Source organism: Pteronotus mesoamericanus, unplaced genomic scaffold, assembly GCF_021234165.1.
Source record: "Pteronotus mesoamericanus isolate MK-2021 breed Mesoamerican mustached bat unplaced genomic scaffold, CSHL_Meso_final contig_263, whole genome shotgun sequence".
Taxonomy (NCBI): Eukaryota; Metazoa; Chordata; class Mammalia; order Chiroptera; family Mormoopidae; genus Pteronotus; species Pteronotus mesoamericanus.
In genome coordinates this window covers 13,880,482-13,903,594 of record NW_026555112.1, presented here as the reverse complement: position 1 = coordinate 13,903,594, position 23,113 = coordinate 13,880,482, and the positions used below count along the sequence as shown (strand labels likewise).

Sequence of the window (23,113 nt, the reverse complement as noted above, 5' to 3'; positions counted from 1 at the left end):
TCTCGGCTGCCTGCTGAGGGTCTGCAAGTGGCCAACTTCTCACTGCCATAAGGGGCCTGAGCTGTGTGGATGGGTGTCCTGTGTCTGTTTGGACCCTCTTTTGGGGCCTGATTCTCAGGCCCTTCCCTCTCTGCTTGCTCGCTGCTTGGTACTTCACTCTTTATGCTGGATTAAGTTTGGGGAAGAGACTTTGGAGACAAAGCCCCCACCAATGAGCTTTTCCTTCCTTCCAGGGTCTGTGTAGACCTGGCCCTGCCTACCCTCTTCCTCCTGGACACCCAGTGCTGCCCACATCCATCCCGGCCCCCTCGGTGCCTGCTGTCCCTGGGCTCCCGGTCTGTGCCTAAGTGCCCCTGCCCGTCCCCTGCCTGCCTCTCAGTGCCCACATTCCTGCAACCCCGTGACCACAACAGGGGACATTACACCGCATTCCTGGCCTGGCAGCCAATGGTGTAAAAAAGAACAGAATGTCCCAGGGCCCCGCCTAGCCCCCAGCTTCACCTGGGCCCCTCCCTGGCCTGGACAAGGTAGGGGGTGATGGCGACGTGTCAGGAAGGAAGAGGATGAAGCCAGGAGGGACAGACGGAAGGGTACTTCGTGCTGAGTGTCAGGAGGTACTCCCACTAAAATCCTTTCCACGACCTGTGGGGTGAGGCTGACCTGTGGGTGCCCTTGCCCTGCCCAGCCAGGGAGGAGACCTAGCGCCTCCTGGAAGCCCACTTGGGGCTCCCTCCCCTTGCTCTCCTGCAGGGGAGGGGAGAGTCCCTGTGGGTCGGGCTCCCTCCTCTTCATCTTCCCTCCATTCTCTCCTCCACTCACCCTCCCAGGCCTTCGTTCTCTCCTCCTCCATCTATCTCCCTTTCTCTGCCTTTCCTGTTCTCCTGGTCTCGCCACCTTAGTCTCACTCCTCCTGGCTTGTCCTTTTTCCTTGTTGTGCCATCCTGGTTTTGTGTTCAGGCTCCTTCTCCTTGGTCAAGATCTACGACCCTCACCTGCCATACTGTGTCCCAGTCTCCTTGCCTGTCACTCCCCAGGCCCTGCCTCTCCTCCTCTCCTCCGGGCCCTCCTGCCATCCTCGCCAGTCCCAGCGCTGCCGGGTCACCTGCCCTCAGGAGCCCTCCTCCCTTCGGAGAACTTTCAGCTCAGACTCCTCCTCTGACCCTCCCCTCCCCTGCTCACCTTTAATTGAGATGCTAATGAGGCCTCTGCTGCTTCCACCCCGGGCGGGCGGGCGGGCTCCCCGGGCAGCCTCTGCACCTGTCAGGTGAGGGGGAGGAGAGGTTCAGCTGCCAGATTCAACTGGAAAGGAACCAGTCCCAGTCCAGCCACAACTTGGGAGCGGGGAGCAGGTGGCAGCCAGGTCTTCTGGAACCCTGTCGTCCCTGGGACTGAGGGAGTCAAGACACAGCTCAGGACGAGGCCTGAGACTGGAGGAGACAGCCCAGGCTGAGAAGAGAAAAGTGGGGAGGAGTTAGAAGAGAGGCAGGATCAGAGAGCCTGGCACACTGAGGAGCCAGGCAAGGAAGAAGAGTGTCCAGAGAGAGGCCCCAGAGAAGCAGAAGGCAGCGAGAGGCGGGGGAGGGGGCAGAGAGAGGAAGGGGTGGGGGGAGAGCGCTAAGGCACAGAGATACGAAGGAAAAGACTGACTAGTACGCAGAGGCTGATGGCTGTGGAGATGAAAAGGGAGGTGCTGGGACTGAAACCAAGAGGTGACCTTGTCAGAGAAGCAGAGGAGAGGCCACTCCAGGGAAGCCCAGCTCCAGCTCTGGTCCTGACTCCAGCAGGTCAGCTGGCTCCTGGGCAGGCGGAAGGAGGGAGGAGTGGGAGAAAGCGAGCTCAGGGTGGGATGTGGGCATGGGCCGGAGCAGCCTCTCTCTGGGGTCAGACTGATGGGTGAGGGCACTTAGAGCCCAGACCTCTGCCCTGACCCTGACCCTCACTCTTCACAACCCACCCAAGGGCTCATGAAAGGAGACAAGTGTGAGGAGCCGGGGCTGGACCCCGAACCCGAGGGCCCCCAGCAGCCCACGGAGGAGGAGGAGGCCCTGATCGAGTTCCACCGCTCCTATCGAGACCTCTTCCAGTTCTTCTGCAGCAACACCACCATCCACGGTGCCATCCGCCTGGTGTGCTCCCAGCACAACCGCATGAAGACGGCCTTCTGGGCCGTGCTCTGGCTGTGCACCTTCGGCATGATGTACTGGCAGTTCGCCCTGCTGTTCGAGGAGTACTTTAGCTACCCCGTCAGCCTCAACATCAACATCAACTCTGACAAGCTTGTCTTCCCTGCTGTGACCGTCTGCACCCTCAATCCCTACAGGTTAGTTGGGCCCTCTGCCGGTGCCCGGAAGGGTGGCTCAGAAGGTACGGAGATGCCCACTGGGCACGCAGAGCCTCAGACCCAGGGGTAGAAGGCAACACTGTCTCCAGGCAGACCTCCCTTCGGGCCGCATTGGGAGTCCTGAACTCGATGGGCCTGTGGCTTGGTCCGGTGGGGTTTTCCTAGCGCCCACAGCTTACCTGGAGTGTGGTTGTTGGACCAACACTGACTTCTCCCTCCCTTCTTCCCGCAAGTGGGAGGGGGTGCTCATGAGGTCAACTGCCCTTCTGAAAGGGCAGGGTGGAGTTCATCCCCCGCCTTTCTCTGGAGTGAGAGGAGAGAAAAGAACAGGGCCTCGTCCTTCTCCAGACAAGAACTGGTCTCAGGTGCTGTGGCGGTGGGTGGGGGGAGCTGCCAGAGGCTCGACCCAAGACTATGTCAGTCTTGGGTTAACAGGGGAGTTTGTTTTGGAGAAAGCAAAATGAGGGGTGGTGGCAAAGCCATGGGGAGCCTTGAGGCCGGGGGTGGGGGTTATAGGACTGGAAGGAGAATGGGAGAGGACAGCTGGTCCCCCAAAGACACAGGTGAAAATACGGAGGTGATCCTTGCTGGGCTGCACGGTTCACCTGCCCAGGAGCCTGACTTTTAAGTGCTTGAGTGCGTCCTGAAGTTTTGGGTTTCATCAGTGCCCTGCCAGTTTGTGGTCCAGAAGCCAGAGAGGGGTGGTAAACTGAGAAGAAGAAAGGAAGGTGGGGCTGGGTGTTTGTCTGTATCTTGTATTTGTGGTCACTCAGTCATGCAACGCCATGGGAACTCTTGCTGCAAGCCAGACACAGTGCTAGGCCCCTGGCAGATGGGCTTATTAATAATTCATACAATCTCCACTGAAGGCCAGGTAATTTGCCAGGTACTGAGAAAAAAAACAGAAGATGGAAGAGCTAGGCATATAAACAAAGGCCTGGAGCACACTGTGCTAATTAATATAAAAAATTGTGTGATGTACAGTCTCTGTCTTCAAGGCGTGTAAGATTTATGAGTGCATGCGTTTGCGATTGTGTGAGTATGTGTGTGCGTATGCGTGCAATGGAGGATTGGGATTGGTCACATATTAGGGGCCCCTAATATTCTGTTGTGTCCAAAGATGTGTCTTGGGCTAATAAGGGTTGAGACGTCCTGCCCTGCAGACAAAACACTGCCAGGCTGTTTCACTGATTAGCCTCCGTATAGTGTCCAGGGTAAGGGACCATTAATTAAGAAGCTGTTTTATGCTCCAAACTGCTGAATACCCCACAGGCCTCTCCTTTAATTCTTCTAACAGTCCTCCAAGGTAGGTCTATTAATATCCCCTTTTACACTTGAGGAAACTAAGGCAAGAAAAGGCAAGTCACAAGGTTACACAGATAGAGACTGTGCTGTGACTTACCCTCTGTTTGCCTGATCACAAATGTCTGCCTTGTCTTAATAGTGAAAATGTGCGACGTGGAATAAATGAAGTTTCCTATGAGGTTTTTACATCTCATTTCCCAATTCTCTTTTATTCCTCCGTTTGGCTGCCTTTTTCAACCCTGGGTGGCCCCTGGCTTTGCTCCTCATCTTTCTGAACCCCCGTAGCTCTCCTGCCCCAATCTTTCCCCCCATTTTCCCTACCCCTCATCCCTGCTGGCCTTGGTGGAGAGGAGAAACATCGAGCCGCCCTGAGCCAGCAGGCAGGGAAGGGTGGGCTGGCAGGCAGGGGGGACAACAGGTCAGGGTAGTAGATGCTCAAAAAATATTGGTGGTTAAAAGATGTGGGTGAGAAAAGGAGAGCGCAGGGGTGAGTCTGTTGAGGCCTGTGCATTTTCTAAAGTTCTTCTGGGTGCAGGTCCAGGAAAAAGCTGCAGAGAATGGAAACCAGAGCCTCTGCTTCCAGGAGCCTGGAGGCTAGGAGACAGACATCCACACAGAAAGAATCCCTTGTGCGTGACGGGCTGCTGCGGGACTTGGTGGGGAGAGCCCCCAGGAAGGAAGGGGAGTCAGGGAAGCTCCTTAGTGTAGGGGAAAATTATTGAACCCCTACTATGTGCTTGACCCTGCTCTGGGTGCTTTGTAAACACTATCTCATTTAATCCTGACAAGTCCATGGAGGCGGGCTTTATAATTTCCAATTTGCAGGCAAAGAAATGGAGGTGAAATAATTGAGCAAGGCACACAGGAAATAAAACAACAACAGCAACAACAATAGCTAAAACTTATGTAGCACTTAACATGTGCCAGACAAATTCTACATTAATTAGTTTACTTAATCCTCATCGCAGACCTCTGAAGTAGGCACCAGTTTACTCTCATCTTATTGATGAGGAAACTGAGGCCCAGAGAGGTTAACTTACTTGCCCAGGTTCATATAGGCAGCAGGTGGTGAACTTGGGATTCAAAAACAACCCCCCCCCGCCCCCCCGCAGAAGCCAGTACCTTCCAGATTGGCAGCTGAGTCACAAACCAAGTGTGTTTGATTTCAAAGCTCTTCTCTCCCATTGCACTTTAAGGTGGGGCCAGGCAGAGGCATCCGGTGTTGGGGAGCGGCTGGTAAGAGTCCCTGGGGAAGAGCAGCAGTAACAGGAGGGGATATTTGTCAGGAGTGCAGGAGGGAGGGGTCCAGGGCTGTTGGTTTTTGTTCAAGGAGAGGGGCAGGGGTAGGCGGAGAGGTTGATGCAGCCTGGTGGGTAGCCACCCAGGTGTGAATCATGCTGGAGAGGAGAGATGCATGGCTCCTACAGGGAAATCAAAGAGGAGGTGGAAATCAGTGGATGAAATAACTGGAAGGAGGCAAAGTCAGACCAGGGATGCCCACTTCCTGGCAGCTGGGCAAGACCAGCAGAGGGAGAGGAAGAAGGTGCGGCGTTCTGGGCTGCTTTGTAACTTCAGGAAATGGGATTAAGGCTAAAGCCCTTCCACAGTAAGCAAGGAAGTTCTAAGAATCCAGTGAAGGGTCAGCCACTGTGGTCCCTTTCTTTCTGGCCAACAGAGGGCTTTGCTCACCCGAGAGACGGCCAGTCATATTCACATCTACAGAAAACAGGGCCAAGAACATAATTTTTCACCCGATTCTGGGAAGGATTTAGGCTTGACCTATGGAAGGACTTGAGGTTGTTCACAACGATGGAGGTCGTGGAATCTTCCCAGGGACAGCAGAGCAGGAGGCCTGGCAGCAGGATGGGGTGAGGAGAGGGACAATTCCCCAAAGAGAGAAGCTGCAGGGAGGGAGGGAAGGGGTCTGAGCTAGGTCTTCCCATTGGTAACCCTGGTGGGGAGACCCTGCCCTTTCTGCAGCATCTGGAAACCAGGCTTTGAGGTGGCAGGCCTAAGAGGGACAGGAAACCCAGACCTTAGAGCTGACTCCTCCCACTGTCCCCACAGCGATGGACTTTTTCTGTCAGGAACCTCACTACCTCTGGGGAAGCTGCTGTTAGAAAGTTCTTCCTTAGTTAAAGCTGCAATTGACCTCATGATAATGTCTACCCTCTGGTCCTGGTTCTGTCTCTTTGAAGCCACCCTAAAGACCTCTCCTCCTTTACCTCACGGACATCGGTTCAGGTGCTCCCAGGAGAGGAGCAACTGTGTTGCAGCTTGCAGAGTCCACTATAGCATTCTGACCCTCATAACAAGCTTGTTAGATAAGGAGGGAAATATCACCCCAGAGTCAGATGAGAAAATGGAGGCTCCAAGAGCCTAAAGGCTTTGCAGAGGTCACCCAGCTGTTAAGTGGAGGGGCAGAAGTGGAATCTGGTCTTAGGCTCCTGCGAAGACCAGAGTCTCACGGGAGGTAAGTGGCAGGCAGTGCTCCTGTGTCTCCTCAGCTTTTTCTTCTCCAATTGTAGTAATAGTAACAGTAATGATAACAAAAACAACAGCTGTCGTTGTGCACTACCTACTCTATCAGGTGTTTTTCACAGTCCTTTTCGCATATAAACTCATTTCATTCTCAAGCCCACATGGTGCGCAACAGGTACTATCAATACTCCCATTTTATAGATGGTGAAACAGAGGCACAGATGATAAAAAATTTCTCCAAGGTGAGCCCTCTAATAAGTGGCAAGACTATGACCCTGAATGATGATTAGAACTTAGTTCCTGTGTCTTTTCCCTGGATAAAATGGTTTCTAGAGCTCTTCCCCCACTGACCATCCATCCTTTGAATAATCATTGGTTTATGAACATCTGTTACTCTTAAAATGTTAGAGCCAGGGCTGACTTCCACATGGGATCTGAGAGATCACAACCGACCCTAGAGGGCTGAGTGTCCGTAGCGGGTGAGGAGGTGCTGGCAGGGCACCTGCCTGTGAATGCAATATAGTGTAGGCCGAGTTTATACAGGTGGCCATTGTGGAGAGAATGTGTCTCCCAACCTGGGAGACTGGCTGGAGGTGCAGGAGGAGGAGAGGGAGCTGGGAAGGGGCCAAAGAAAGGGAAATCAAGACTTCTAGGTGATGCCTGGAGGAAGGAGGGAATGGGCTGTCCCCAGAGGCACACTGGCAGGGAAGGAAGCTCATGAGTTTCTGGTGGCCATCTCTGTTGAGTGCTTCCAGAATGCTGGTTGAGGATGTCACCTGCGGGCCTCCTGGTGGGTGGGTGTGTGGGACGAGGGTTTGGGCAAATCCTAAGGCTGCCTAGTGAGCATGGGTACTTCTGTGAGAGGAGGCCATCCAGGAACAAGAGGGAGGGAGGAAGGAGGAGGAGATACAGATGGAGAACAGCGTATTCGTCCCCAAACTTCCCCGTGTCCCTGACCCTGCCAGTCTGTCCTGAGCAGAGAAGATGGGCTAGAGGGGAGGTGGCCAGCTGCGTGACTAGATTTTGCTGTCCAATCTCGAGTGTTTCTGAGCCCAGAGGCAGAGTAGTGAAAAAAGTTGGGGCTGTGGAGTCGAAAAAGCCTGGATTCACATCTTGTTTCCTGTATTTCTTAGCTGAGTGACCTTGGAGGAAGTTGCCTAGTTGATGGGCTTCAGTTTCCTCAACAATAAAATGGAGATAGTAATGCCTACCTGATTTAACTGTGCAAGGGGTCACCCCCCGCTTCAATGGAGGGCTGCGTGCCCGAGCAGATGAGAGTGAGGGTGGTCACAATGACCAGGGCAGGAGGTCAAGGATAGAAGGGCTGGGCAGTCTTGCAGAAGCCCCCTTGTCAGTGTGCTACCCTCTCAGACCTGGCCTGCTTTTGCCAGGGTCCTTCTGCTTGCAGGACACAGTCTGATGTAATGGGTGGTTTTACTCAGTGGGCAGTTTTTTAGCTCTAGGTGTCAACTGGGAGGGAGGGAGAGGTTTCTTTATTGAAGGGGTGATATGGGAATACTTCTTTCCGCCTCGAGCCAGAAAAGGAGAGAGAAGTAGACGTTGGGGAGCAATGGCATTCTGTTTGGAGCCTGGCTTCTTCTGGAGGCCTTGTCACAGGTGGGAGTTGAGAGGATGATCACCAAAGGCCTCCCTGGAAGAAGCAGGAGGGAGCTGAATAGGAGGAGGACCACTGAAGGGAGAGCTTGGCAAAAAGGACAGGCGGGGCTCAATGCAGAAGAGAGATGTGGCTAGAGAAGCGATAGACAGCTTGAAGTTGGTGACGAGAATGAGGGAGGTGTGGGAGGCAGAAGAGGGGCACAAAGGGACTCGAGACAGCTTGGGATGGGGTAGGGGCAGGTGGAAAGGGAGGCCCAGCCAGAGATATGGTGGCTCATGTGGAGGTAACTCCAGCCAAGTTGGGGGACACAAATTCTTACAATGTGGTTATGAAAAAGACACTTCGGTTTCTTGGGGCTTCAGGGTCATGTCTCTGTCTTCCTATTTGGGGGCCTCTTCACTTTGTGTCACTGACTGTTTTCTCATTTAACTCTCCCAAAGCTTCATGTGTAGGCAAATCTAGTGTTGGGCCCATTTTACAGATGAGGAAATAGGTTGGATTCAGAAAGTTTACTTACCAATATCACACAGCTAAGAAGTGTGCAACCAGAACACCAGGACCCACATCCAGCCATCTAACCTTGGTGTTCTTTCTGGGGCACCTTGCCAACTTCCTCAAGTAGCCAGAGCTAACAGGAGCAATGAAAACAGAAAGACTTGTGGAGGGTAACAGAAAAAACGGAGGAGGATATTGTGGTAGTTAGAGTGCTTTCTGACCCGCTTCCTGATTGCATGGCCTTGAATAAGTCACCTGCCTCAGATTACTTACCCGTATGAGGGAATGGCAAAAGTATTAGTTAACAATGGCTAATAGTATGCTGAATTACACTGAAGATTAAATTAAATAATGTACATCCTAGTACCACAATGTCTGGCTATAATAAGTGCTCAATAAATACTAGCTATTATAGCCATTCTTTTAATGACCAATAACAAACAAATCTCTCAGACTATGAAATGCATACCTTCGACCTGAGCTACCTTTTCTGCTAGGAGAGGATGAGGGGCAACTGGAGCTGTTGCTTGAGACCCAGTCAACTAGGCTTTTATGAGGGGGAGAGAAATGGAGCCAAGGGGAGGAGGACTGGGAGGATATGGACTGGGCAGTGTTAATGTAGTGGCACATTAGGACCCCCTGGGGCGCTTGTAAAAACAAAACAAAAACAAAAAACAAACAAGTGAAAAACTTGTTTGGGTTCATCCCTTTCTACTAAACCTAAAAATTGAATCTCTGGCAAGTGGAGCCCTGCCCTGGTATTTGACTTTTTCTTTGTGGTATAACTTACATGTAATAAAATATACAACTCTTTAAGTGCTCATTGAGGTTTGACAATCAAGATATTGAACATTTCCTTGGCCTGGTGTCCCTTTGCAGGCAATTCTTTTCCCTCCATCTCCACGTTCATTTTCTGATTTTTATCACTGTCAGCTAGTGTGATCTGTTCTTAGACTCATATAAATGGAATAACCATATGAATTTTCTTGTTTGAGTGTCCAGCTTATTTTGCTCAGTTTAATGTGTCTGAACTTCTCCCATGTTTTTTGTCTGTATCAGTCTCTCTCCCTCCCTCTTTCTTTCTCTTTTTTTTTTGCTGAGTGGTATTGATGGACGTTAGGGATGTTTAAAACATTTGGCTATTATAAATAAAACTGCTGTGAACATTCATGTACAAGTTTTTCTGTTTTCATTGCTCTTGGGTAAATAGCTAGGAGTGGAATTGTGTAAAATATGCAAAAGTGAAATTGCTGGGTCATAAGGTAGATAAATATTTAACTTCATAAGTAACTACCAAACGGTCCTCCAAATCAGTTGTACCATTTTAGATTCCCACCAGCAGCAATTCCACTTGCCCTTCATAAGCACCAACATTTAATGTTGTCAATCTTTTAGTTTTAACCTTTCTAATGCATGTTAAATTGTACCTCGTTATGTTTTAATTTGCATTTCCCTGAGGACTAATTACGTTGAGCACATTTTCATGTAGCGTGACCAATTATTTATTTTTGGGGGTTCATTTTAAACATGATTCATCTTTTTATTTGTAAGAAGTCTTTATATTTCAGGAGTTCTTCCATAGATATTTATTCCAGAAAAGTTTTGACTACCCCAAAGTCATGAAGCTATACTCTAGGTTTTCTTTTTGAGTCTTCATGGTTCTGAATTTAATGTTTAGGTCTATGGTCCATCTTTGACTTAATTTTTGTGTATGGACTGAGGCAGAGGTTGAAGTTCATTTTTTTCCCCAGTACAGTATACAAATTATTCCAACACCATCTGTTAAAAATTTTTTTCTTCATTGAATTGAATTGGTACTTTGGTAAAAAATTAGTTGATCATATGTGGTGAATTTATTTCTGGACTTAATTCTGTTCCATTGATCTACTGTCTATCCTTACATAAGTGAGACACTGTTTTGATTACTGTGGTTTTATAGTAAGTCTTAAAGTCAGGTAGAGTAAGTGTTCCAACTTTGCTCTTCTTTTCTAAAATTGTTTTGGCCATTCTAAATTCTTTCCGTTTCCATATAAATCTTAGAACCAGCCTGTCAATCTCTTTAAAAAATGTTTGCTGAAGTTTTGATAGGAATTGTGTTGAATCTGAAGATCAGTTTGGGAGACATCTTAACTCCACTGAGTTTTTGATCCGTAAACATGTATAACTCCCCGTTTATTTTGGTCTTTGATTTCATCAACAGGATTTTCAGTATAGCATTCTTTCACGTCTTTCATAATATAGTTCTAATTTTTTGATGTTGTTTATTCTATTTAATATGTTTTTGTGATTTCATCTCCCAGTTTTTTGTTGCTAGTGTGTAGAAATAGAATTAATTTTAGTATATTGTTGTTGTATCCTACAACCTTGTTTATTAATTAGTTCTAGGTTGTGTGGTTGTGTGTGTGTGTGCGTGTGCATGCATGTGCGTGTGTGTGTTTTGTTTTGGTAGGTTGTATCCCCAATACCCTGCTACTCTGGACTTTCATGATGGAGATGGTAAGTGTACCGGTATTGAGAAGTAGGAATGTGATGATTTATACTAGACAGTGTTTAACTTAGGGAGTTTGGGCCCCACCCAACTTATTAAAATGGATCCTGGTTGTGGGGGAGGGTAGTGTGCTGTAGTTGGGGTTTTTTTGTTGCTGTTGTTCCACGGTAGAAGTGCAGGTGAGAACCCCTGACTTAGAAGGTGCCGGTGGCAGACAGGCCCAAAGGCCACGCTCCCTTGGAGGGATCAGGGCGGGATGATCTGCGCACCGCAGGTCCACCGCGGGTCCGTGGGAGTGTACGGCGCAGATCAAGGCAACCCTCTCCCTGGTCCTGGGAAAGGGCACATAAGTTCCGGGTTCCCATCTAGGCCAGGGTGAGTGGGAGGAGAGTGCCTCACTGACAGGCGCCTCCTGCCTCTCCCTTTCGATAAACAGGCCACAGCACGCAATAAATGCCGTCACCGCTGGGGCTCACTGTCGCCTCCACTAACCCCCGCGGCCACACCTGTCTCCCCCCTACACACAGCCCCTCCTGCCTCACCAGTGTCAAACGAGCAAACAGAGGCCATGGGGGCCAGGCCTCCGCGAGAGGCTACCCCTTAGTCAGACCCTTTTCCCATTCCACCCTTCCAGGTACACGCAAATTAAAGGGGAGCTGGAGGAACTGGACCGCATCACTGAACAGACGCTCTATGACTTGTACAAATACAACTCTTTCAACACCCTCGTGACCCATTCCCGCGGCCCTCGCGACCTCCGGGGGACCCTGTGGCCTCCCCTGCAGCGCTTGCGCGACCCGTCCTCGCCCCCTGCCGCCCGCAGAGCCCGCAGAGCCGGCAGCGGGGCTTCCAGCATGCGCGACAACAACCCCCAAGTGAACTGGAAGGACTGGAAGATCGGCTTCAAGCTGGTAAGGCCCCGCCCCCGGGGCCCCGCCCCCTGGCCTGAGGGTCGCAGCCCTGGCCTTTCCTGATCCGCCCACGCCCTGGACCCCGCTTTCTTTCCTGACCTCCCTCTCCCGCCTGCTATGACCCCCCGCCCCCCCCCCCCCCCCCCCCCCGCCCCCGCCACGCCCGGCTCGCGCGCCTGTTCTGAGGAGGCGGGACCTCATCGGCATGCTGGCAAAGTTAATTACTTAATACATTTTGAAAAATAAAATGAAGGAGCAGCTCTCTGTGCATCAACTTGTGGAGCCTCTTCTCTCTGCGGGCTTCTGTGGGAGCAGTTAAGCGGCTAGAAGCCAAATCTGTGGAAAAGGCATCTTTCTGAGCGGCAGTTCCCACTGGTGGGACTCATTTGGGAAACTCTAGTGCAATGGGGAACCGGGGTTCTGCAAGCCTACGACAGAGCGTAAGGAGACAGTGAAGAGGGAGACCAACATTGTTTTAATAAAAAGAGAGAGTAATCGGAAGTGGGAGAGCAGCAGAGGGAAGAAGAGAAGCCCTCTTTGGTGAGAGTGGGCCGTGCTCCCAGGAGACCAGAATTCTCGTCCTAGCGCTGTTGCTGGGGCAAGCCCTTTGATCCCACTCAGTCTCCCCATCAGTGAAATGAGGAGAATCCTTGCTCCACCCTCCGGCAGAGGCTGTATAAATGGCGGCGCTGGTCTCCTCAGCCTCCCGCTCCCTGAATCCCTGGCCCTCCTGGCCCACTCTCCTTCCGGCTTCTGCTTCTCTTTCCCTTGTGTTCCTGTCAACCGCTGGCTCCCCACTGCTGTCTATCCCGCCCTCGGGACCCCAAACCACTCATTCCGTGATCTTGACGCTGCCCTGCGGCCTGACCTCTGCGTTGCGCCCTCTGACGCTCTGGTCCCTGTTTCCAGTGTAATCAGAACAAATCCGACTGCTTCTATCAGACATACTCCTCCGGGGTGGATGCCGTGAGGGAGTGGTACCGCTTCCACTACATCAACATTCTGTCGCGACTGCCGAGCACCTTCACATCCCTGGAGGAGGACAACAAGCTGGGCAACTTCATCTTCAGCTGCCGCTTCAATCAGGCCTCCTGCAGCCAGGCGTGAGTGTGTCCTGCCTGGCTCCCCACGGGGTCTCCTTCCCAGGGCCAGCCCGCCGCCCAGCGTGAGTGGCAGCCAGAAATGCTCATTGGCTAAGTAAATGCCTGCACAGAGAAGGGGACGCATGGCCCTCAGGTCCAGGCCTCTGCCCCCGGGGTCGTTCGGCAGGACTTCTGCTGCCCCTTGCAGGGCTGGGTCTGAGTGAGGTAGCTTCCTATGGCCGCCCGGGGAAGGCTGGGGTTGAGGTCCAGCTTTGAGAACCCAGGGCTGGAAGCACGGTTCCCTGTCTATCTAAGGCCTCTTTCTCACTAGGATCAAACTCAAAAGTGCCTGGAAGGTCATCTGGTTCCGTCCTCCGCTTTCTCAGATGAGGCAGGCAGTAGCGGGGTGGAAATAGCATGGATTGAGTGAGGGATTAAATCTGAGTTCCTGGCTAGGTAATTCTGAGCGTTTCAAATCACTCTTCAGAGACTTTTCCTTTCTTTGTAAAATGGGCTGACAATGAAATTTATTCGAGTTTATTCAACAAACATTTTTGACTCTTTAGGCTATGTGCTAGTCACTGGTTTAGGCATTTGGGATACGTCAAGGAAAATATGCCCTTTTGGCACTTTTGCTCCCGTGATGAAGATGGTGATAACATTCATCTCCAAGTGCATGAGATGACAAATTCGAGGGCACTTTGTAAACTGCAAAGAATGAAGGGTCCTATTACTCTGTATTCAAACAGGAGAAATGACTTGCCCTAGGCCACCAGGCCAGCCCTAGCTTGCGGATTTTTCCTGCCAGGTATTTCTGTTATGATTGCTGTTATAATGTCCTTGCAAAGAGATCAAGGCAGCTGCCAGCCCTCCAAGGGCTGGGAAAGGCTAAGACTAAGGGAGGTTTCCTTCTGTAGCCTCTGGCCCTTCCTTCCCCTCCCTGATTCTGCTCCTTGATTTTCAGGTGCTGTCTCCCTACCTCTGCCTGGCTGAGGAAGGGAGTTGGGCAGCCTATCCACTCTACAGGGAGCCCTTCCCTCCCATGTTGATGATGAATGGCAGCAGGGCCAAGTGTCACCTGCTTCCACCTCCTCCCTTCCCCTGGCACACACACACTCTGCCCAGCATATGGTTTTGTTCCTGTCTCTATTCTTTGTGTTTGTTCAAGGATAGGAGCTACCAGCTGGGAAGTGAGACAGTAGCAACACCCGAACCTGGGTCAGCTCACACTTGCCACCAAGTCTCTGTCACCTTTCCACTGATCCTTTCACTCTACCTGCCCCATGCTCCCTACCTCCCTATTAATGAGCAGTCCATAGTTCATCTCAGTCTTGATGCTCAGGTCACTTCTTTATGTCAGAGCCTCATTATTCCTCACCTGGGTTATTTTTTCAACTCCCCCCTCCCCCACCAATTCGTCTTTCTGCCTCAAAATCCTCTCTTCATTCTGTAATCACAGGAAGCTTTATACTTCACTGTTCGTACTTCAGTTCACTGTCCTAAATTGTTCCAATTAGTCCTGTTTAATATCCTTCAGCATCTTTCATGGCCTTCAGAATCAAGTTGAAGCCCTTTGTCATGCCTTTCTTACCCAATTCTTCTCCCCTATGTCCAATACTGTTTCCTCTTCTCTATATTTTTTCTTTAAAAATAAATTTATTGAGATATTATCTATATACCATAAAACTCATCCTTTTACTATATACCATTCAAAGTTTCTGTGTTTTGTTGTTGTTGTTGTTGTTGTTGTTGTTTTGGTATATTCACAGAATTGTGCAACCATTACCACTAATTTAAGGACGTTTTCCTCACTCCAAAAAGAAAACCTATATCCATTAGCAGTCACTTCCTATTCCCTCCCCTCCTCCAAGCCCTGAGAATCACTAATCTAATTTCTGTCTCTATAGGTTTTCCTATTGTACACATTTCATGTGAATGTATCACATAATATGTTTTCTTTTGCATCTGGCTTCTTTCACTTAGCGCAGTATCTTCAAGGGTCATCCATGTTGCAGCATGTATCATTACTTCATTCCTTTCTATGGCTGAATAATATTCCATTATATGGATATACCACAGGTTTATCTGTTCCTCAGTTGATGGACTTTTGGGTCCTTTTTATTTTTTGGCCATTGTAAATAATGCTGCTACGAATATTCCTATACAAGTTTTTGTACAGATGTAGTTTTATTTCTCTTAGGTATATACCTAGAAGTGGAATTGCTGGGTCATATGGTAATTTTACGTTTAACATTTTGAGGAGATGCCAGGCTGTTTTCCAAGTAATTGCCCCATTTTTCATTCCCACCTGCAACATATGAGGGTTCTAAATTCTTCACATTGTCTGTTACCATCTGTCTTTTTTACTTTAGTCATCTTAATGAATCCCTCTAATCTTAATAGTGAACTTACATAGCTCTTATTAAGTGCTAAGCACTGTTCTAAGTGTCATTTCATCCTCATAATACCCCTGGTGAGGTAAGTAATATTAGTATCCCCATTTTATAGATAAGGAAATTGCAGTATGGGAGATACAGTGATTTTGTTGGTCCCACAGCTAATTGTTAGAGGTAGGAAAAAAACATGAGTTTTTCAGTTCTGGAGCCTGTGCTCTTCAGCATCATGTTATATTGCTTTTCATATATTCTTATAATATGCTTAGTGTGTATCTCTTTGTATCTGTTTTTGCAAAATGTGTATGTAATATAGTGTTGTGTTATATATCTCATTTCACTTCTTGTGGGTATTTTTTTTTTTTCACTAAGTTCTCTTTTTAGGATCCATTCATGTTGCTCCATCTGCTCTGTTGCTTGCTGCATACAGTTCCTGGCCTGCATCCATCACATGGGTACCTGTCCCCTCTCCCACTGAGACGGACTCACAGGCCCTTCAGTACGGCCTCTCCTTACTATCATAGTATCCTCTTCTGTCCTCTAGCCTTTGCTCTGGAAATGTTGACTTTCTAGCACTCCCCAGAATGTGCACCAATAGTTCCCACCTCTGCACCTTTGTTCTTCAAGGCCAATGGAATATTCCAGATCACCTAGTTCCAGTCTCCTTATTTTACAGATAAGGAGAATAGATTTAGGAAAAATGACTTTCTCAGAACCATGCAACCAGAATGCTACTCATTTCTGTCCTGGGATCTAATCTTCCTCCGCTCAGCTCCATGCTCACTGCAGGTCTTATTCTCTCCTCTAATCCCGTTCCCTTCCAATTCTTTCATTCATTCGTTAGCAACTATTTACTGTCTCCTATATGCCGGGAGCTATGCAGTTAACCCAGAGATGATACAGAGATGAATGTGATGTGTCTCCAGTCCTCAAAGAGATCACAATGCAAATAGGGAAATGTGAGAAGCAAGGGGCACTGCATGAGTCTTCATAATACAACCCGTTGACCCAACAGAAGTCACAAGGCCAGTTAGGTCAGGTGGCCTGCTGGGAGGAACCTGGGCTAGAAGGTGGATGACCTGGGTTTGAGTCCCAAGTCTGTCGTCACTGTGCTCTAGCTTCCTCTTTTGTGATGTGGGGATGATGCCTTCATAGGCTGTTGGTTAGCACATAGTAGGGGATCAAGAAACAAAGTGTGCTGAAAGTCCCTCTCGTCCTGACCCCTTACACTTTCCTCTGTGACCCTATTCTCCCTCTTGCTCCTGAATAGGAATTACTCTCACTTCCACCACCCAATATATGGAAACTGCTACACTTTCAATGGAGAGAACAACACCAACCTCTGGATGTCTTCTATGCCTGGGATCAACAATGGTGAGCAGCTCCCTATACTCTCACACCCTGACCTCTACCTCAGCCCTTCCTATTGCCCCACCCACCTTCACCCACCTTGAGCTCACATCCTAGAAATGCGCCTCTGGGCCTCAGTGTAGCGTGCCTATCTCAATCCTGGAAGGAGCCCTCACTGTCCTTTCTCCACTATGGGTACCACATTGTCTAATCCAGGAGCGATAGGAATCCTGTCCCAGTCCTTGCAGCCTGCCTCCAGAATCCAGCTCAGGGGCTGCCACACCCATTTGTAGGTCTTCCTGCTTTGCTCTACTTGGAGCATTAGAAACTGGGCAGGGTGGGAGGGTGGGTTTCTATCTCCTAATGCTTTTCCAAGACCTTCCTCTCACTCCACTCCTTCTGTGTGTTCCAGGTCTGTCCCTGACTCTGCGCACAGAGCAGAATGACTTCATCCCACTGCTGTCCACAGTGACTGGGGCCAGAGTGACGGTGCATGGGCAGGGTGAGCCTGCCTTTATGGATGATGGTGGCTTTAACTTGCGGCCTGGGATAGAGACCTCCATCAGCATGAGGAAGGCAAGAATGCTGCTTGGGAAGCCTGGGAGGAGAACCCCGAGATTGGCGAGGGGCAAGGGAGAGGCCACGGGAGATGGGCTTGATGGCCAGAAGGCTCAGGATAGGGATCGTGCAGGCTGGGCCTTGAGCATGTGGAGATCTACAGAAATTAGGGGGGCGAGGGCACTCGCAGAGTGGACATCAGGAAGTAGGGACCAGAGGAGTGGACCTTGGATGAGAGTGCAGAGAAGGGGTTTAGGACATGCTTAGGATTCCAGGGGATGGTCTGGGCCCAGTGTCCTTGAAGGTGGCAGTGAGATGGACACTGGGGGACGCTGCGGGCGTGTTTTGAAATAGGGAGGCAGACAGGAGGGGCTGGCAGGGTAGGAGATGCAACCTGAGACTGAGGGAAGACAGAGAGTTTGGGAAGAGGCCTGGGCCACTTTCTCTGGCCTCTGACCTCTGACTTCTTGGTGTGTGTGTGTTTACAGGAAGCCCTGGACAGACTTGGGGGCAACTATGGTGACTGCACCAAAAATGGCAGTGATGTCCATGTCAAGAACCTTTATGGTTCCAAGTACACGCAGCAGGTGAGGCCAGTCTGTTTCTATGGCAGCCATCTCCCAGGCCTGCACTGTTGGTCAGTCAAAATTGGGGAGTGCGTGCGTGCGTGCGTGCGTGAGTGAGGGGGACTGGTGGAAAGAGGGATGGAGGTACAGTACAGAGAATCGTTTGTCCTTCCCTTCCTCGGCTCTTCTGGGTTGTGTGTCGGGGAAAGCAGGCCTGAACCTCCTCCCTCTTCGCTCTCCTTTCCTCCAGGTGTGTATTCACTCTTGCTTCCAGGAGAGCATGGTCAAGGAGTGTGGCTGTGCCTACATCTTCTATCAGCGGCCCGACAATGTGGAGTACTGTGACTACAGGAAGCATGATTCTTGGGGTGAGCGTCCAGGAGGGAGCCCCGGGCCTGCCCGATGGACCCAGGACTTTCCCAGGAGCCCTCTCCTCTCAGCGCCCTCTGTCTGTGGGGCTGCTTCTGGCTCCCACTGACCCTGATTAATTCTCTCTGTCTCTTTTCCGGTCCTTAGACTTGCCTCTCTCCATTTTCCCCCTCACTATCTCCGTACTTCTCTCACGGTTTCTCCGTTTCTGTTCTGACTTTTGCGTGTTTAGGAATGGCCCCATTTAAAAATAACTCGCAGCATAAGGAAGGAAGAGCACGTGAGGAAAATCTCCCTGTTATGTACTGGGCCTGCTGAGGTCTCAGCGCACGCTCTGCCTGTGGCTTCCTGGTCTCACTCCTGAAGGCCCTGGGCGAGGTGCAGGATAACTCACTGCGTGCAAGGAGAAAATACTACAAGTTAAACACGTCTCTATCATCTCCTTACATTTTCCATTTATGCATGTTTTATATGTACATAATGTATCAATTCATTAGTTAGCCCATGTGTACTTTATAAACCAAATACATATATTACAGTTGCTTATTTAAGAAGTTTTTACCTTCAGGAGGGCACAATCACAAGTTTGGAGAGCCCCGGAGTCTCCTCCTTACCCTGGTCTAGGAGAAGACAAATCCCTTTTTCTTTTCACTACAGCTGGGTTATTCAGCAGGGAAGCTGTGTACTGGGAAGCTGAGATGGAGAAAATCCTAAAGAAGAAACTGTGGAAAACAGAAAGGTGGCCTTTCTGGTGCACATGCTCTTAAGTGTCCCAGCTGACTAGTCCTCGGGAGTCTCTTTCTCCTGGGTCCCTGGGACCAGCTCTGCCCCCATCAATGTGTGGCTGGCCATTGCTGGAGGACACAAACCTTCACCCCTCTCAGGGGACAGGGGGCCCTGCAGGCCCCAGAGTTTAGTGTCTGCCTCTGTCTCGGCTCTGCCCATGTTGATCTTTTGGCCTTCTTCCTTCCCTAGTCTGCTCCACGCAGCTCCCTCCCCTGCCTGTATTTTTGCAGTTTGTGGCCTCCCTTCCTGTTTCTCTGAACTTTGAAGATCATAGTGCCTCAGAGCTGCAGGGAAACGCAGAGGCCTTCTGGCCTCACCTTCTCCTTTCTCAGATAAGCAAGTTGACACCCAAAGGGGAGTTGTGACGTCCCAGGAAGTCCAGGCATGACTCCCTGACTACTGCTCCCTCTGCCCCCAAACGACGATTTCTAAGTGGTTGTGAATTTGAGGAAGATCCGTGAGAGAAAAAAACAATACTGATTGTTAAGAAGCTGTGGGGATGAGAGAGAGGAACTAGGCTAAAAACTCAACCTGTTGAGTTTCCTAAGGACTGCTCACTTGCAGAGAAAAAGGCCCACCTCCTTTCCAGTCTTCCTAATCAAAGACCTGCCAGCCCTGGTTGACTGAGGAATGTCGGTCAGAAATGGAAGAGGACTCCCAGACTGGGTGACCAAAGGTAGCAGGAGGGACAAAATAACCTTACTTAGACTTTGGCAAATGAGGGAGAAAGAGAATCTATAGACCCCTTGTTCTTTTTTTTTTTTTTTTTTTAACAGCTTTATTGAGATAATACATTTAAAGTATAAAATTCAATTTCAGTATCATTTTAGTTTTTAGCATAGTCATAGAGTTGTGCAACAATGGTCACAATTGATTTTAGAACATTAAATTTAGAACACTTTATCGCTCCAAAAAGAAACTTTGCACCCATTAGCACTTTTCAAGCTCCCCATTCCCATTCCCTGGGCCCACATTCCCTGGGCTCCTCCCTCTCCCACCCTCCCACCTTACCTTACCCTACTGCACCCCATTCCACTCCACCCCCAGTCCTTGGCCAAGCACTGGTCTACTTTCTGTCTCTCTATTTGCCTATTCCCTACATTTCATATAAATGGAATCATATAACATATGGTCCTTTGTGATTTTTAGGGTTCAGCCACCTTGTAGCATGTGTAAGAACTTGATTCCTCTTTATGGCTGAATAATGTTCCATTGTATGGATATATCACATTTGTTTATCCCTTCGTCAGTTGATGGAAATTTGGGTTTTTCCCCCACTTTTTGACTATTGTGGTTATGAACATTTGTGTACAAGTTTTTGTGTGAACATATGTTTTGAAGTCTCTTGGGTATATACCTAGGAGTGGAATTTCTGGGTCGGATCATAGCTCTATGTTTAAAATTTTGAGCAGACTGTTCTCCAAATTGGCTATGCCATTTTACATTCTTAACAGCAATGTAGGAGGTTCCAATTTCTCTACAGTAACACTTGCTATTGTCTTTTTTTCAATTATTGCCATCCTAGGGATATAAAGTGGTATCTCACTGTGGTTTAGTCTCAATGTTTTACAATTATTCCTATTTTCCTTTTTGAATTTTTAATTTTTGTCCAAACTCTATACATCTTTATGTAGGTATATCCTTTCCCCACCTCCCTCTCCCCCTTCAGTTAGCTTAATTTCTCAAACATTTTTTTGGGAACCACCCAGGAGACATCACTGTAATCTATTTAATACTCTTGTGAAGGGGGTGCCCAGGGATCTTGAGAGACCTCTTGGCTGTGGGGTGGAGGAGGTTGAGGTGCTCTAGGAAAACGACATCTCTCTGCACCCATAGGCTACTGCTACTATAAGCTCCAGGATGCCTTCTCCTCAGATCGCCTGGGCTGTTTCACCAAGTGCCGGAAGCCATGCAGGTGAGCGTCCCCTGCCCCAGGAGCCCAGGTGGGGCAGCTGGCTGCTCGCTTGGGTAGAACACAGCTAAACCTTTGCGTGGGAGAGCGCCGCCCCCATCACTGAGTGCCTTTCTCCATTTCCAGCGTGACCAGCTACCAGCTCTCTGCAAGTTATTCACGGTGGCCCTCAGTGACATCCCAGGTAAAGTGGGGAAGGGGAACAAAATGGGACATGTGTATGTGTGACACCGTGGTCTTCTCTGGGTAGGTGTGTGGGTGTGTTCGACCTCCCTCCAGTGCTGCAGCCTGGAGAGCACGGAGTGACCCCCTTGACACCCCACTTCTTTCCCAGGACTGGGTCTTCCGGATGCTATCCCTGCAGAATAACTACACCATCAAAAACAAAAGGTCAGTCCGACCCTGGTCGCAGCCCCAGGAAAGGAATCCTTGGGTGGGAAAACAGATCTGGGAAGAAAATTGAAACAGTTGATTGGAGGAGAGTGTTTGTGAGGGTCCGAGAAGTTAACCCTCTGCCACTTCTTCCCATCCTCTCCCCCACTCCGAAGGAATGGAGTTGCCAAACTCAACATCTTCTTCAAGGAGCTGAACTACAAAACCAATTCTGAGTCTCCTTCTGTCACGGTATGTCCTGCCTCAGTGAGCCTGTGATTTTTCTTGGGGGCGCTTAAGTGGGTGGCTGTCAGGGAGAACAAGGGGTGCCTCTTTTGGGCCAGAGTGTCTGGGACTTGAAGGTAGGGGACCAAGGGAAGGGGCAAGGAGCGAGGGTGAGGTTGAGAGGGTTGGAACAAGTGGAGCTTGGCGGGAAGATGAAGTCTCGGGGTAGTGGGAAGGAAGGGTGTGCCCGATTGGACAGAAGGGGTCCAGGGGGCCACGGAGGGGCTGAGAGGGGTGGCTGAGGACCTCAGGTAAGGAGGGGTCGGGCTCGCCTGCCCCAGGGGTCAGTGTGCCTTTCTCCTTCCCAGATGGTCACCCTCCTGTCCAACCTGGGCAGCCAGTGGAGCCTGTGGTTCGGCTCCTCGGTGCTGTCCGTGGTGGAGATGGCCGAGCTCATCTTTGACCTCATGGTCATTACATTCCTCATGCTGCTCCGGAGGTTCCGAAGCCGATACTGGTCTCCAGGCCGAGGGGGCAGAGGTGCCCAGGAGGTGGCCTCCACTCCAGCTTCCTCCCTCCCTTCCCGTTTCTGCCCCCGTCCCTGCTCCCCCAGCTCATCCCTGCCAAACTCCGATGCTTCCGCCACCCTGACTGCCCCCCCACCTGCCTATGCGACCCTGGGCCCCTGCCCGGCTGCACCCAGCTTGCCAGGGGCCAGCAACTCTACCTTCTGTCTGGAGGAGCCCTGAGAGGGAGCCTGAGAGGGAAGGAGAGTGTCAGCCCCCAAGGCAGCTTCCCTTGGTGGGCGGGGACCAGCCTTGGCAAGATTAAAGAATGTTTTGGGCTTGCTCTCTGAGCTGCCACAACTGCCTTTGGTGTTGGGGGGAGGGAAGAAGGATGGATTAGGGGTTACAGAAATGGCTGGAGAACAGGGGCCAAGGCAGCTGCCAGAATTGCCTTGGCTCCTGCCCGGTACCCCCAGACCCCGTCCTCTGGAACACTCTGGTTTCCTCACCCAATTGCAGATAAATCTCCTTTTCCCTTGGATCTGCCAAGTCTGACTTGGAGCTTTGACAAAGAACTTTCTTAGGAAGCAACAGACGACCAGAAAAAACATAAACAAGGGCACACAAAGGCATGCCCAGGTTTCCTACCCAAAGGTGACTAAAGCCAGCCCCCAACTGGCCTGGCCATGCTGCTTTCCAGTGACAGAGATGTTTGCTCCTCTTCTAGAATGTGGGTGGAGAACCTCATCCAAAAGCCCCCTTAGTTAGTTCTTGGGTAATTCCCCGTCCCTGACTCCCCAGAGCAGGGGCTGGTGCAGACCAGTGTAGCAAAGGCTTGGCCGTTCCCAGTCAGCCCCAGGACTCGTCCAGCCTCATGGACCCTGTGCCCCAGAGCCCTGTGTCCTCACACCTCTGCAAGTGGGCTCAAACTGTTTCATAACCCTGGAAGCTTTCCCCACCGTTGACTAGAGAACTCCTATGCATCCCTTAGAACCCTGCTCAGACACCACTACTTCTGTGAAGGCCTCTGCCCCATCTTGTCTTCCCCAGGATTGATCGCTGCCCTCTCGCCTGGACTCCCTCGGCACTCCACAACATCTGATGGAGTGTTGATTTTGCATTTTATGTTCTTGTTCATTTATGTCTGCCTCCCCAACTAGACTGTGATCTCCTTGTGGTCAGGGACTGTTGTTCATTTATGTAACCTCAGGGGCTAGCCCAGTGTCCCACTTGGAGCAAGTAGGCAGGCACTCAATAAATATTTGTTGCATAAAGAATGTCTGGAGAGCTGGATGGGGTGTCCTGAAGAGGGTGGGAAGTGCATATGAATACCTGGGCCTCTGTTCAAGCTCCCA

General features: G+C 50.2%; 1 protein-coding gene across 1 annotated transcript; it reads left to right on the top strand.

Annotated features, from left to right (window-relative positions):
• Positions 1-1,623: 1,623 nt before the first annotated feature.
• SCNN1A (sodium channel epithelial 1 subunit alpha) lies at positions 1,624-22,998 on the top strand. Its single transcript, XM_054574703.1, has 13 exons — positions 1,624-1,784; positions 1,960-2,320; positions 11,363-11,639; positions 12,549-12,742; positions 16,385-16,488; positions 16,877-17,040; positions 17,511-17,609; positions 17,839-17,956; positions 20,580-20,658; positions 20,782-20,839; positions 20,990-21,045; positions 21,204-21,279; positions 21,621-22,998. The coding sequence occupies exons 1-13, from the start codon at positions 1,664-1,666 to the stop codon at positions 21,999-22,001; spliced, it is 2,088 nt and encodes a 695-aa protein (XP_054430678.1). The 5' UTR covers positions 1,624-1,663; the 3' UTR covers positions 22,002-22,998.
• Positions 22,999-23,113: the final 115 nt, after the last annotated feature.

Excerpts from the sequence above, each read along its gene's own strand:
- SCNN1A (XM_054574703.1), top strand. The coding sequence starts at position 1,664 with ATGGCTGTGGAGATGAAAAGGGAGGTGCTGGGACTGAAACCAAGAGGT. Across the intron at positions 11,640-12,548 it reads GGAAGATCGGCTTCAAGCTG|TGTAATCAGAACAAATCCGA; the intron begins GTAAGGCCCCGC and ends CCCTGTTTCCAG. Across the intron at positions 20,840-20,989 it reads GGCCCTCAGTGACATCCCAG|GACTGGGTCTTCCGGATGCT; the intron begins GTAAAGTGGGGA and ends CTTCTTTCCCAG.